The 13,956-nt window shown below is 39.7% G+C and overlaps 1 protein-coding gene across 1 annotated transcript in view; it reads left to right on the forward strand.

Moving 5' to 3' along the window:
• Positions 1 to 13,956, forward strand: part of LOC148505497 (uncharacterized) — a 71,022-nt gene that overhangs the window by 41,438 nt on the left and 15,628 nt on the right. Inside the window, exons 32-42 of the mRNA XM_088448117.1 lie at positions 773 to 975; positions 3,401 to 3,504; positions 4,398 to 4,516; positions 5,513 to 5,671; positions 7,094 to 7,293; positions 7,620 to 7,726; positions 8,165 to 8,283; positions 8,399 to 8,560; positions 8,696 to 8,901; positions 10,003 to 10,106; positions 12,569 to 12,684. Coding sequence (XP_088304243.1) covers positions 773 to 975; positions 3,401 to 3,504; positions 4,398 to 4,516; positions 5,513 to 5,671; positions 7,094 to 7,293; positions 7,620 to 7,726; positions 8,165 to 8,283; positions 8,399 to 8,560; positions 8,696 to 8,901; positions 10,003 to 10,106; positions 12,569 to 12,684 — 1,599 coding nt within the window. The remainder of the gene's footprint in view (positions 1 to 772; positions 976 to 3,400; positions 3,505 to 4,397; positions 4,517 to 5,512; positions 5,672 to 7,093; positions 7,294 to 7,619; positions 7,727 to 8,164; positions 8,284 to 8,398; positions 8,561 to 8,695; positions 8,902 to 10,002; positions 10,107 to 12,568; positions 12,685 to 13,956) is intronic.

Here is a 13,956-nt window from a genome sequence, read left to right on the forward strand (position 1 = left end):
TCGAGCACCTTCCTTGTCCTAACACCCACATCTACTAGAGAGCCCACCTGATTCCTTATTCAGTTCCATTTCACACAGGATTAGGTACTCCTGCAGACAGTGCAGCACTCTAATTCCCCCACTACAAACCCCCCTTTTTTTTTCCAACTCCGCACCCCCCATTCTTTTTTTCCCCTTCCTCCCTCAACACCACATCGATCTATACAAAACATCCCATTCTTACCCCTCCCCACTCCATCCCCCCACCACAGTTTAGGAACGTGATTCATCCAACAAATATTCTACTATCAGATGTTGTTAGCAGGCCGGGGCCAGGATCCGTAAGCTTCGTCTTTCGTTGCTTGGTAAATCCGACATAGCAGCCGGCATAGCAGCCCCTATAGAAACCTATGGGGGCTGCTTTTACAGTAGGATACGGAGGGACTGGGTTAGATATTGGAGATATCTGCTGCTGTGCCTCCTTGTTAGATCTACTGTAGGAGATACTTAGATTTTGCATGTCCACCAAAATAGCTTTAATAAATACGTCCGCACAGTTGTTCCTTGGTATACAGTAATGGCAGTACGTTTTCTTAGGTATGTAAACCATTCCATTTGTAATATACATAAATAATGATAGTTAAAATTCATCTTTGTCCTCGTGATATACAAAAACATTTTCCATTGTCTCCAAGGCATGCACCTAGTTACCCCCGTGCGGTCAATAAATTAAGGTGATTATTCAAGACATTTTATTTTAACATTCTTCCCTTTTCTGTCTTCCCATTTTTAGAAGAATATGGGAAGTCTGCCAGATGCCAATATTGAGTCCTTGTTGGTCAAAACTGTTTGGCCCACAATATCTGAACACCTAAAAACTGAAGAAGACTATAACTTTTGGTTCGATGGCAGCCTCAGTCTGGTTGCTGGCGGCATTTCCATCACAGAAATCTCCTCCATTTCAAAGGATATTGACTGCACCTCTCAAAGCCATATGTAAGTCCATGCAGAGCCTGGTCCAGAGTTATATACGCTATTAGCACAGTAGCTGCCTCTTGTGTGTAAATTAGGGATGTGCAATGACCCCCGTGTTTTGGTTTTGAACCTGGATGCATCTTCATGTTTTGGTTTTGCAAAACCACTTTCAAGTGTTTTTTGCTTTGGATCTGGGTTTTTTTTTTTTATTAAATTGACAAAAAAGTTTTTGAAAACAGCTAAAATCAGGTAATTTTTGCAAACCAGAATACGAAATTCAGATTTAAAATCCAAATTCTGAACGACGGGAAGATCAGAGCTGTGACTCGAATTTATTCGGACCTCCTCAGGAAGATTAGAACCACGATTCGGATCTGTCTGAATTCGTGAAATTGGAGTGGATTCGGATTTCTGGAGGCATCGAACCAGACATCTCTTGGGTAGATAGGCGCCTCCTGATGGCTTCTGTGATCCGCTGCTTTGTCCGAGGACGCAGCATCTAATCACTCTGCGTGACTACCATTCATCTGAGACGCCCTTATTTTCTGCCTGATGCCACGCCCCACCCCCAAACAGCGCTGTGGCATCTGGGCACTGCGAGATCTACATATGCGCAGCACAGATCCTGTGGATGTGCAGATCTTCAAGCATTGGAGTTGTGCGCAAACCCATTGGATTTTTACTCCGATAATGTACGTAGTAAAAATTACTCCGGTGTTTCAGTTCTTGCGGCCATTCTGCTTGACCGTAGGGTTACTCAGACGTCAGATAATTGACTGATCTGCGTCCGGACTGCATATTTGTAAGGAGTCGCTTGGATTTGTGAAGCCTCCAGTGGGCGTCTCAATACAAATCCCGGCAGCTGCAACATTTGCATATTTTCGCACAGCCGCTGCGTACACATTTGCAGCCACGCCGGCATTATGGTCCATCTCTTAATCAGGCCCATAGTAAGATTGATTCCTCGCTTGGCTTTATTAGACATTATTTAAATTGAATTAAATTGAATTAAATTTAAATTAAACAAAGTGCACATTTGAGTCAATTAACTAGTTCTCTTGATTATTGTACAAGCAAATACACAAAAAGAGCAGCTCAAACAGAAGAGGGGATAAAAAACTGGTTCACTGAAATTAATATAGTAATAAAATGTCAATTTATTAAGAACATATCAATCACATACTCAAATTAAATTAATTTAGTATTTTAAAATCTAGAAAAGCTTTACATATAATTATAGCTTTAGTACACTGTGAGTCAATTGTCCTTATAGGAAGCTTTTTTCAAAATGGTCTCAAAGACCCCAATATAGTTATCTTAGAGCCTGAAAAAAGTACCTTTAATCCGTCCAAGCTGGTAAACAGAGGCACACTATAATTGCCAAAAATCCAGATGGTTAGTGTCTCTTATAACCGCCGTAAGGATTTTTTCGATTACCGGCGGTGTCACTGTCCAAATAATTGCCGGAAAGCTGGTGCAGAGGAGCTGTTTATGTCCCCAATGTCCAAGGGGAGAGGACGGATAGCTGTGGTGCGCTGTCAAGATAGAATTCGCTGTCCCATTGTTGGTAGTAAAGCCAATAAGATTCCTGGCATAATAGTGCTAATGGTGGAATTGACCGCAACAGGATATGGCTCTAGGATATTGTACAAGCGAAACAATTATGTTCACATAACATTTATCATGATACGGTTATTATAATAAAACATACAATCACTTGTAAGGAAACTTATAAGATAGCAGCGTATCGTGTTCAAAGAAACTTATTGGTTTAAGCCGGTCTGTTACTTATATACACTTTGGGGGCTGAACTAATCGTCACGAGAATGCTGCCAATCAAAACGCAAGGAATCAAGATCTCACATATATTATTCATTCAGCATTTGAGTAATCTGACTGGTACCTGGCAAATTGATAGGCTGTGCAGTACTGTAGCCCAGAAAATGGCTGCCTCCGTTGTGTTGAGCTGAAATGTCCTCTTTAAGCAAGACATACATTCTACTAAAAATATTAACTATACCTCACCTCATATTGAGCAAAACCTACTTGCTCAAGGCTTGTGAGTGCACCTGTTTTAAATATATATATGTATGTGTATATATATACATATATATATACACATATATATATACACTTACAGTATATATACACACATACATATATACAGTATATATATATATATATATATATATATATATACACAGACATGTATTTGGTAATCCATGATTATTTTTTGCAGTGTAGTAAGTATAATCAGCTTCTACCTATCATATTAAAGAATGTACTTTTTAAATGCTACCTCAAAGCCGATTGGTTGCTATGGGCACCTCCCCAACTTGTCTACCCTCCACTTTTTTCACTGCCTGATACATCTCCCCCATGTCACTGTTGCGTCAGTGTAGCTTGCTTCCTAATGTGTGTTCTTCTTCTTCTGTTCCGGATGCAGGGTCCAATGTTTCAACAAAGCATTTGATAATCTAGACGATGAGCAAAAATCATCTGTGCATGGGAAGATACAAGACTACAATAAACACGTTAAGGAAACAACAGGTACTGTGATCTCAAAAAGAGGATATGATGAACTTCCCCTGCTACTGTATGCACTTCACATTGCATTCATCAATTACCTATGGCAAATTAATTACATAGATTGCGCCCCTACAAAAATCTCTAAAGGTACACTGGGGTGTCAGGAATTGCTTTACAGAGCACAAACGTTTGCCTCAGTCAATCTGAAGCCCTGAGTCCCCCCCAGGAAATGACTGATACAACTGTGTGGGAAGGATCCATTTTAAGCTGCAACCAGTTAATAATCAATAAAATCCATGTCAGTCACTAGCAGCTGCCTAAACTCTCAAAGGCTCATTGGAGTTCAAAGAAAGGAAAAAGAGATGACATTTGCTCAGAGGCATACATACTGTTTGCCCACAACTCCCTCCAACCTCACAACATTTGCGATACTTAAATCGGGACAGGGGTTTGCCTGGTCCTCTCAATGCAACTCCCTTAAGTTAACTCAAATGATAGCTCCCAGAAGATAGACCCTGGCCAGTGTTCCTCCTACAGATCACATGGCACACATCATGGATGGCCCATTCAAGTAGGATAATCATGGGGCACTTGATTACTAAATAGTGGTTCATTAAAATGTTCCTACAACTATAGGATTCGCAGTAATGGTCACTCAGGATAACAAAACAAAATACAATTACTGTAAATGTCCTCATATTGTAGAGATGCTATCAGACGTATGTGGCAAAATGTAGAAAAAATATATCTAAGAGGGACACAGGGACACACACAGCTGTAGCTTATCCTGTAACTTTTCAGTATTTGTAAAAAGCGCGTTAATTCAACTTTTTCTAAACATAGTTTGTGTTTTACAGTAATTGTGGCATTTCAAGATATCCTGCCTCTGTAAATTTCAAACTATTTTTTTGCAGGACAAGCTTGTCAGGCAAATTCTGGCAGCAGCAGCGATTGGGCTGAGACGTTCTATGGATCTTTCATCAAATATTCTTCACTCGAAGAACTCATGAGTGAAAACAGCGACTTCAACGCGGTAGGGGCCATTTCCCATATTCTGTTTGCAATCATGTTCATTTGTTAGGGACCAGGGACTTCTAAAGTAGAATGCTAAATCAGCATTAGGTCATCCAATGTTTCAGTTTATTAACTTTATTCACTTACTTCAGGGACTCTGTAGAAAGTTAATCAACTGAAAAGTCTGACGATTTAATGCTGGTTTAGCAATCTCTATCTGCACACTGGTTTCTATCTATCTATCTATCCATCCATCCATCCATCCAAGTCATATCTATCTATCTATCTTTACAGTATCTATCAATCTATCTATACAGTATCTATCTATCTATCTATCTATATATATGTCATATCTATCTATCTATCTACTGTATGTCATATCTATCTATCTATACAGTATCTATCTATCAATCAAATATATCTATGTCAAATCTATTTATCTATCTATCTATGTCAAATCTATTTATCTATACAGTATCTATCTATCAAATCTATCTATGTCATATCTATCCATCTATCTATCTATACATTATCTTTCTATCTATCTGTCTATCTCATATCTATCTATACAGTATCTATTTATCTATCATCTATCTATCTTTCTTTCTATCTATCTTTCGTCTATCTATCTCATATCTATCTATCTATCTATACAGTAACTATCTATCAATATATCACATATCTATCTATACAGTATCTATCTATATATCTTTCTATACACTATCTATCTATATATCTTTCTATACAGTATCTATCTTTTTACCTATCTATCTGTACAGTATCTATCTACCTATCTATCTATTCAGTATCTATATACTGTATGTATCTATATCACATTTATGTGTGTATCTATCTATCTATCTATCTATCTATCCATCATCTATCTATCATCTATCTAATTTTATTTGTTAATTTGCCCATGTGTTATATATGAATGTTATACAGTTTTTTATCCCTTTGTTACAATTACTAAGCATATTCAGGTAATATATTGATTATTCACTCTTCCCACTAGGGTGAAGCACTGTCGGTCTTATCTGGTGCCCAGGTTGCGGACTATGTTATTAGTAATGGAGGACTTCAGGATGAGAGCGTCATCATTACCGTGTTTGACAGTATAACCACCACTGAGAAAGTGACAGAATTCCTACAACAGTGTAACACTGAGGCTCCGGTAGGTTTTATGGGCTCATAAGACTGCAGCTCTAGGATACCCTTAACATATAGCCTCCAAAATTTTGTGAAAAAAATCCTTAATTTTCTGGGGATCTAACTTATAGCCCCTAAACAGGAGATGTAGAGTGCAATAAGGAAACTATATTTCATTGTGAGGAGAGAAGTAGTGTATATCAAATTTATTTTCAGTGGTAAAGACTTGTATATTAATAGCATGGGTAAAGTCATACCAATCAAAGTACTCCAGAGGGTTTGGGTATGGGATCCCAGCGGTCGGGATGCCGGCTGTCAAAATACCGACAGTCACAATCCCTTACCCCTACCCCTAAACCTCCCTCCCTGGTGCCTGAACTTAACCTCCCCCTCTAGTGCCTAAACACAACCTCCCCTCCCCACACCCTAAACCTAACCCTCCCCCTTAGTACCTAACCCCCCCTAGTGTCTATCCCTAAACCTAACCCTCCCCATACCCCCGTTACTTACCCTCGGGATGCCAGCAGTCGGGATTCTGGAGCCGGAATCCCAGCTGCTGTCGGGATTTCGGCGCTGGTATTTTGACTGTCGGTATCCCGTTTGCCGGCAAGCTGACTACCTCCCCTCCAGGGCTTACAATAGATCCATTATATTTGGCATAACGAAATCCTTCCTGTACATTATTGAAATACCATGTGGAGTTTTCTAGACCAAACAAAAGCAAGAGGCAGCAGCGTTTATAATTATCATTATATAATACACAAGACTTCTTAATGACTAGATGACATCAGAGCTGATCGAATTATAAACAATGACATCAGAACTCACTGTTTATACAGATAATGATCACACATCACTGTATCAACACCACTTGGGTATTATCGGTTTTTAATGCACAAGAGATGTTTAAAGCCTTAGAGAGAGAAAAAGTACCAACCAATCAGCTCCTAACTGTCATGTTTCAAACACTGTAAAGTGACAGGAGCGGATTGATTGGTACTTATTCTCTCTCCACTTTATCTCTCTCCAAAGTTTAGTACATATACCCCTTAAAGGCATATTAATAAAATGGCAAACATCTATTTCCAATGGAAACCAGAGCCTGCGCTGGCCTAATAGCGTTTTGTTGCTTTGCGCAACACAGGAAGGGGTTACATCGCTCTTGCATAAGGAAGCTTCCCTGTGCCATTGCATAGGGAAGCCTATTAAACAAAAATTGCGGAAAATGGGCTCATGCATGAGGACAACTGGAACAACAGCCCTGGTTATAATATATAGCTCAGCTGCCTCGGACATATTTTGTGCGCTAAAAGTTACTTTAATCAATGATATCAGGGGGCACTGTCAGAGGGGGTTATTATTTTGCTGCATTGTATGATTAGAAAGTGGCCCATTATATCATTTATATTACAGATTTTGTAAAAATCGAATAATTAATTTATTCTAGGATCAACTGCGAGACAGCCCAGAGGTGGAATTGATCGTATCTAAAGTCTTTGACATAATCAAAGTTGACTTTGGAGGTTACCAATCAGAAGACTGGAAACAGCTGACACAAGTGACCCTGGAGAACATCCTGTTTGCTGTAGATGAAACAGAACTAGAGACCTTCCCTATTCCTCTGAACTGTGACTCTTTTCACGAAGTGTGAGTAACTACATCTATTCAAATAGCAGAAATGGTCCTTTGGCACAAATGTATGAATGATGTTTTTACATGATCGCAGCAGAATCAGACTAATGCTTTGCTGTGCTCCTATAAAAGGGGTGCAACATTTTATTTGATTTGTATGCACCAATTAAGGCTAAACTTAGCTTATGTGGTCTATTAATAATATAGTTATATTTCTCTGTTTATTGGCAATAGCTTAATCCTTATTATCTCAATAATATCAATAACTTTACCCTTATGCAGTATTGCTATGGCATTTATATGATATCAGGTGACAGCACAGAACAATTTTTGTTTTACAGTGTAAAAGGCTTTGATAAATCATTTCATTCAATGAAAGAGGAAACCAAAAAGTCCGTATTCGACAAATGCATCAAACATCAGCTTGACTCTATTGGCAGTAACAATGGTAAGTTATGTAACAGTGACAGTGTATCCTAAATACCGTCCTATTGTGCCCTTTCAATTTCTTATATGATGGCATCTTACAATATTGTAAACTCTGTTGCATAGAATTTGGTCATGCTCAAACTTTTTTTTTTTTTTTTTACTATTTGTGCCCCCATACGTCAATGTGCCATTGTTCAAACAGATGATTGCCATTAAAATAACTGAATACCTAAGAATCTGGGGATCCCAAAAACACATTCTGGGATCCCACTTGGGAACCTGATCAACAGGTTGTGCACAATCCTAGTGGACTACGGCCAATTCTATTTGTTCCTTTAAATTACGATAGTATAGGTTCTAGATTGACAAATACAGTTGCGTAAAAAGTGCCTTTAATAATGAACAAGGGATATATAAACAGAATATACAAGTTACAAAAGAAAAATCTGTGTTGTAGGCGTCCGTTGTGGGGAAACAACCGACAGAACCCAAGCCTGGCTGGATAGCAATCTTGGAAGCTTTGCGGATTTTGCATCTATCACTGATCTCTCACAGTGGTCCGTGAAATTCCAGGCTGTGAGTGACAATGAAGACTGAGCCTTTTAAATACATTTTCCCATCCATTCCAAATGACACTCCTTTTTTCCCATCATGAACTGGTTGCAAAAAGTTGCTCTTCTCTTTTTTTCAGACGGACGTCATCAGCACTCTAAGCGCTACCCAGGTGGCAGACGTGGCTGTACAGCAAATCAACAATGAAGAGGTCGCTTGTCAAATAGCCGGAAGAGTGCAGCAGTTTGAGATTGTTGATGTGTACTCATTCCTTGATACATTCTCCTCATCGCTCCAGAAGGTACCAGGACCTATTAATATATTAATTATCTTATCTATCCATCCTAGTCATATTTCCCCTACTGCAAATGTAATTCTGCACGACGATATAAAACACTGTCAAGTTATTACATGCCATGTTTATTATGTTTTGCAGCTGAACATAAAGATTACAGACGCTAAAATCAGCCTTAAGTTCCTGTCTTCGTCCATTTCCGCTATCAAGATGACATTGTCCTCATATTCCGCCAGTGACTGGAGTAACCTCCTGTCTGTCAGATTACAGCCGTTCCTTTCCAGCATAGATAAGGAACAACTCTCCGCCCTCTTGGGCTCTGCTGATTGCGATGGCTACGCCGTAATGTAAGTATATCTGTATCCGCTGGTGGAGAAACTAGAAAGACACCATTGATCGTCTCAATTGTTTTTCCATTGGCTATTGAATAACAATTATTCTGCAAATCGTTCATCAGACAATATGATCCATAACTCAAAGCCGAATTAAACCCAACAATTAAGATTTTCAGATAAAGCCCATCAGGCAAACAACACTCTTGCCCCCATATTTGCCCTGTTGCTCTATTACAAATTGTATATGTATAAAGTGTCCCAAACACAGAAGTCATGGAGTTCACCTCATTACAGTAACAAGAAGTCTCTGCCTGGGTTTGGTATGGCTTCTCGTCATTCTGACGAGCAGAAGGGGAGACATCGGCATGTAGTCAAACCCAAGTCAGACTGTTCTATTCCATAATTCACCTGTCAGCCTCAAGCCTAAAGAGCATCTCCTTTCAATTGCCCTCTGACTAATTGCCCACTGTCTTTCAAATGCTTTATTTGACTTCCTGGCACCACTAGCAGCAGCACCAACTGCCACAGAACTCCCAATCCATAGCTATAAAGCAAAGACCCGAAGGTAAAGAGGGTTTTTTTTCCCATTGCTGTGAAATCACTCTCATGCCACTGTGTGCAATTCCACAAAACTGAACAGAGCATTTTGTTACCTATGAGACTGTAAGCCAATCATCTAGGCTCAGAATGCTCCTCAAAGAGCACCCTTTTCCCTCTGCACTTCCTGGAATGATGCAAAATGTGGATGCCCCACCTCCACAGTAAGAAAAAAAAACATGTCTACATACTGCAAATTGAAAGAAAGCATAGCATGCTATCAGAGTCCATTATTTTAAGTATAACATATAGACCAATAATGTAGCAGCTTTACTATACAGTGTACAGTCTCTAAGAGGGGGATTTATCATTTGGAGAGAGATAAAGTACTACTAACCAATCCGCTGTGAGGAAGAAAAATGACATTTAGGAGCTGATTGGTTGGTACTGTATTTCTGTCCACTTTATCTCTGTAAGCATTAATAAATATCACCCTAATCTGTATTGGTTTATGGAGTTTGTATTTAACCTGAGATCATCACATTATAATCCTGATTTATATTTTGTGCTATCCAGTATAGCGCAACTGAGCAACATTTTCGATGGCTTCAGCCAAGACGTCCAAGCCAGCCTTTTTGAAGCCATACGTGATTACGCTGATGCCCATGTGGGAAGCTCAGGTAAGGGTCATGTGAAAACTGTACACCTAAAGAAGGGCATCTAAATGTATGTGACTGTCTCTCATCCTGCTTATTGCATCTATATTCTGCATAGAACTTCATGCAATCATGTGCGGATTTAATTGTATGTGACTGTCTCTCTTGCATAGATTTGTTGTTTTTTTCCTGTATAGTCTGTATTGGTCAGTGAAGCATAGTTTATGGTATATATCTGGCCTGGTTTTTGCTCCAACTCAGAGCAAGTTATCTCCTTGGATCAGCAAACCAATTGAGTCAGATGTAGCCTGTCCTAATCAAGGATACCACTCCTTTATATTCAGTCTAGGGGCAGCTGGGGCTATTTGCAGCTGGGGTTAAAAGCACCAAGTGTTAAATGCACAAAGTGTGATTACATAACAGTTAATCAAACAGTTGAACAAACATTGACCAATATCTAAGGTAATTTCAGATTAAGAAACTAATTGCTTTAAAATTTGTCTAAAAATAACAAACCTAAAACTCACCATGTACTACACATTTCTTTTTATCAACACCTTCCTTTGTATTTTCTCTAAGGATATAACATCCCTAACTCTCCCTGCATCTCACCTCTCTGGGCACACTGCCGCCCTATTGAGTCACTCACCTCCTCTAAAAACTAATGAGCTTTCTTTTCAGCAAAAATTGACTATTACAGCCTCATTGTGTCACTATAAAAAACTTTTACACACCTACAACTATATCTACTTCTCCATCCTCCTGCTTTTATTATCTGGTGACATATCACCAACTCCAGGCCCCACACATATACAGCGGATTTACTATGGAATAAATATCCTGCAAACCTCACATGTCTCCCATCACCCTCCAAATCAATAAATGTGCCTTATAGAATTCACAATTGATCACAACTTATTATATTACATCTGAACATCTCTTTACAATAACTACTTTCACCAATTTCTACATTTACCTGAGACTGCTGGTTCACACGTTGGCCAAACTCTCTAAATAGCCCTTCATGAAGTGGCTTCAGCCACCCGTCAGACTTCACGTAAACTGATATAACAGCCATGGCTTTCCACAGACACCTACAAAAACTGCCTCTTAAAGTAGAATGTCAGTGGCGTAAATCTTAATTCAAATGACTTCCACACATACTGTAATATAGGAATCCAGCCATCTGTCATCCTAACCCTCTGTCCCATGCTCACTTTCTACCCCATCCGTGTCACCCCTGTCTGTTTGCCCATCCCCTTTAGAATGTAAGCTCTCACGAGCAGGGCCCTCTTTCCTCTTGTGCTTTTCCTTTCTTTACTTATATTATCTGCTCTATACACAAAAGCACCTAACCCGTGACTTTTACCATCCTGCCACTGTTGCAGTAATGTTTATATACCATGTACTTGTCTTGCATTGTCTTAAACTGTATGACACTGTTTTCTTGTTCTGCTCAACTGTTTATATACTATGTTTATGTACTATGTTTGTGCACTATGTAAGGCGCTGCGGAACCCTTGTGGCGCCATATAAATAAAGGATAATAATAATAATAATAATAATAATCTCTATTTATCGGATGACCAATCTTGACAGATTAAAAATTATTTGCAATTTAGATTCTTAAGGCCTTATTCTAATTGGGACACAAATGGAAATGCTGACGGACCTCTCGGATATCCGTAAAACCGCTCGAGCCAAGTAAAAAGCGATCGCTGACTGCGCAGGTGCCATACCACGCCTACGGACGGTCGGGGTTTGCAAGTGCAGACGGATTGATCCGTCTGTTGTCAGATATGGGCTGGGAGTCAGCTAGATGGCTGCAGAAGGAAAACCAGTGGGCGGCGGCGATAAAGTGCCAGCCAACCAGCTCCTAACTGTCATTTTTCAAACACAGCCAGTGACATGGCATGTATGAGCTGACTGGCTGGTACTTTATCTCCATCCGAGGCTTAGTAAATAGACCCCTTTATCTGTGTTAAAAGGGCTCTGAAGTAGTGGCCGCAGCTTTTCCTCACACCAGTCTGCTGCCATTTGTGGGTGCGGAGGGGACGGCGAAAGCCACCGTTTCCCAAAATCAAAGGCGCGTCGAAGCCGTTGGGAGGGGAGGGAAGAGGCCAGGATCTCTGTCGGCTGACGGAGATTTCCTGGCCTCTTTGTTGTACCTACGGCGGCCGGCTTGTGTGACCCCATGGGACACTAGGCCAGCCAATGGTAACGTAGATTATCAGATGCTGCGTCCTTGGAAGCAGCTTGGATAAGTAATGCATGTAGGAGGCGTAATGTTTAAAGGCGTAAAGGCCTTACAGTTCCGCCCACGGCTGAATCAGCCCCTCAGTCAGTGCAGTGTTACAGAAAATAAGAACTCCCTGATTTTGTGCAGCTTCTGCACTTCCCATTGTTCACCCACAATAATACTAAATGAATGACATAAATAATTATAAGCCTGTGCTGACCCATTTATCCACATTTACTAAATACAGGTCTCTGCCCTGTGAGCGATGAAGACAGCAGTGCTACAGTTCAAAGACTTTTTGGCAAATTCTATGTGTTTTTGGGTTACGCAGACTTCATTCACTACATATATAGTTTCAATGGGGTAAGTTCACTCTTTATGCAAATGTTAAATATGGACATTCTGATTCACTTCTATTACCCTCTATGCTGGTGAGGTACTGTCTCTCCCCTGAATTGTATTCTGGATGTTTTTGGATTTTTTTTTTCTGAAGAATTAGAATTTTCAGAAACTACAAAGGGGGAGATGTACCAAGCCTCGGAGAAAAATGAAGGGAAGACGTTGCCTAAAGCAACCAATCAGCTTCTAACTGTCATTTCTCCCACTTCATCTCTCTCCAAGACTTGATACATTTCCCACAGAGACCAAAATGCACAGCAGTTTCCAGGAGTTAGCGAAAAAAAAGCTAAAAGCTATATATTTTTTTTAAATAAGGTAAATAAGGTAATCAACAATTGAAAAGAAGGAATCAATATACCTTTCTGAGTGTCTGCATTAGTATCTAAGGGGACACACTTTTTGAAATTAAGTCACCATAATTCATTTTTCAGAGAAAAAGGAGAATGATATTTATACACATATTAAAAAAAAATGATTTAAACAGGAGCACCAAATATAAAATAGGGAATGGTCCTAGTTAAAATGAGCGTTTTCAGGGTTATTCTGTAGATGGGGTGTTTATAAAGCCTCTCCCACTCATAGTAACTTTCATTTAATTTATTGCGTGAAAAGATCAGCAGACAATTATTAAACAGTTGCACCCTATTTTGAAACAGGGAACTTTACCCCTCCCCTTAGGCTGCCCCCAAGCTGTTTTTAGTCAGAAACAAGGAGATCAAAGATTTGGAATGTCTCAGCCCTATACCGCAAACAGCGACCAGTGATAGGCGGGTTTTCTTGAGACATTTTAAATGCTGGACAGTTTTAAGCTTCTTGTAGAGGGCCAGTATCACTCGTCCTTAGCAGGTTAGGGGTTAAGTAAATATGTTATAATAAGTTCATGAAGAAAAATGATGCATTATTTAAATTTCCCAAGACAGACATTCCTAGCCAAACATGTGTGGGAAAAACATTGGATACGCCTAATGACAGCGCTATGCAGACGTTTGTTAATCAAGTTCAACCCTCAATATCTACAGTCAGCCGGATGGCAAAAAGACCCAATACAGCATAGTCCAATTTATCTTAGGAGATAAAAATATACACTATTCCTGACCCCATACTGCTCATCAAATAATTCTGTGGATCCACACTCTATAGTTCGTGTGGTCATAAACTTTGGGGTCTATTTACTAAGCCTTGGATGGGGTTAAAGTGAAATAAAGTACCAGCAAACCAGTTCCTAACTGCCATGTC

The sequence above is a fragment of the Taudactylus pleione genome, unplaced genomic scaffold (assembly GCF_031769625.1).
Source record: "Taudactylus pleione unplaced genomic scaffold, aTauple2 ptg000451l, whole genome shotgun sequence".
Lineage (NCBI taxonomy): Eukaryota > Metazoa > Chordata > Amphibia > Anura > Myobatrachidae > Taudactylus > Taudactylus pleione.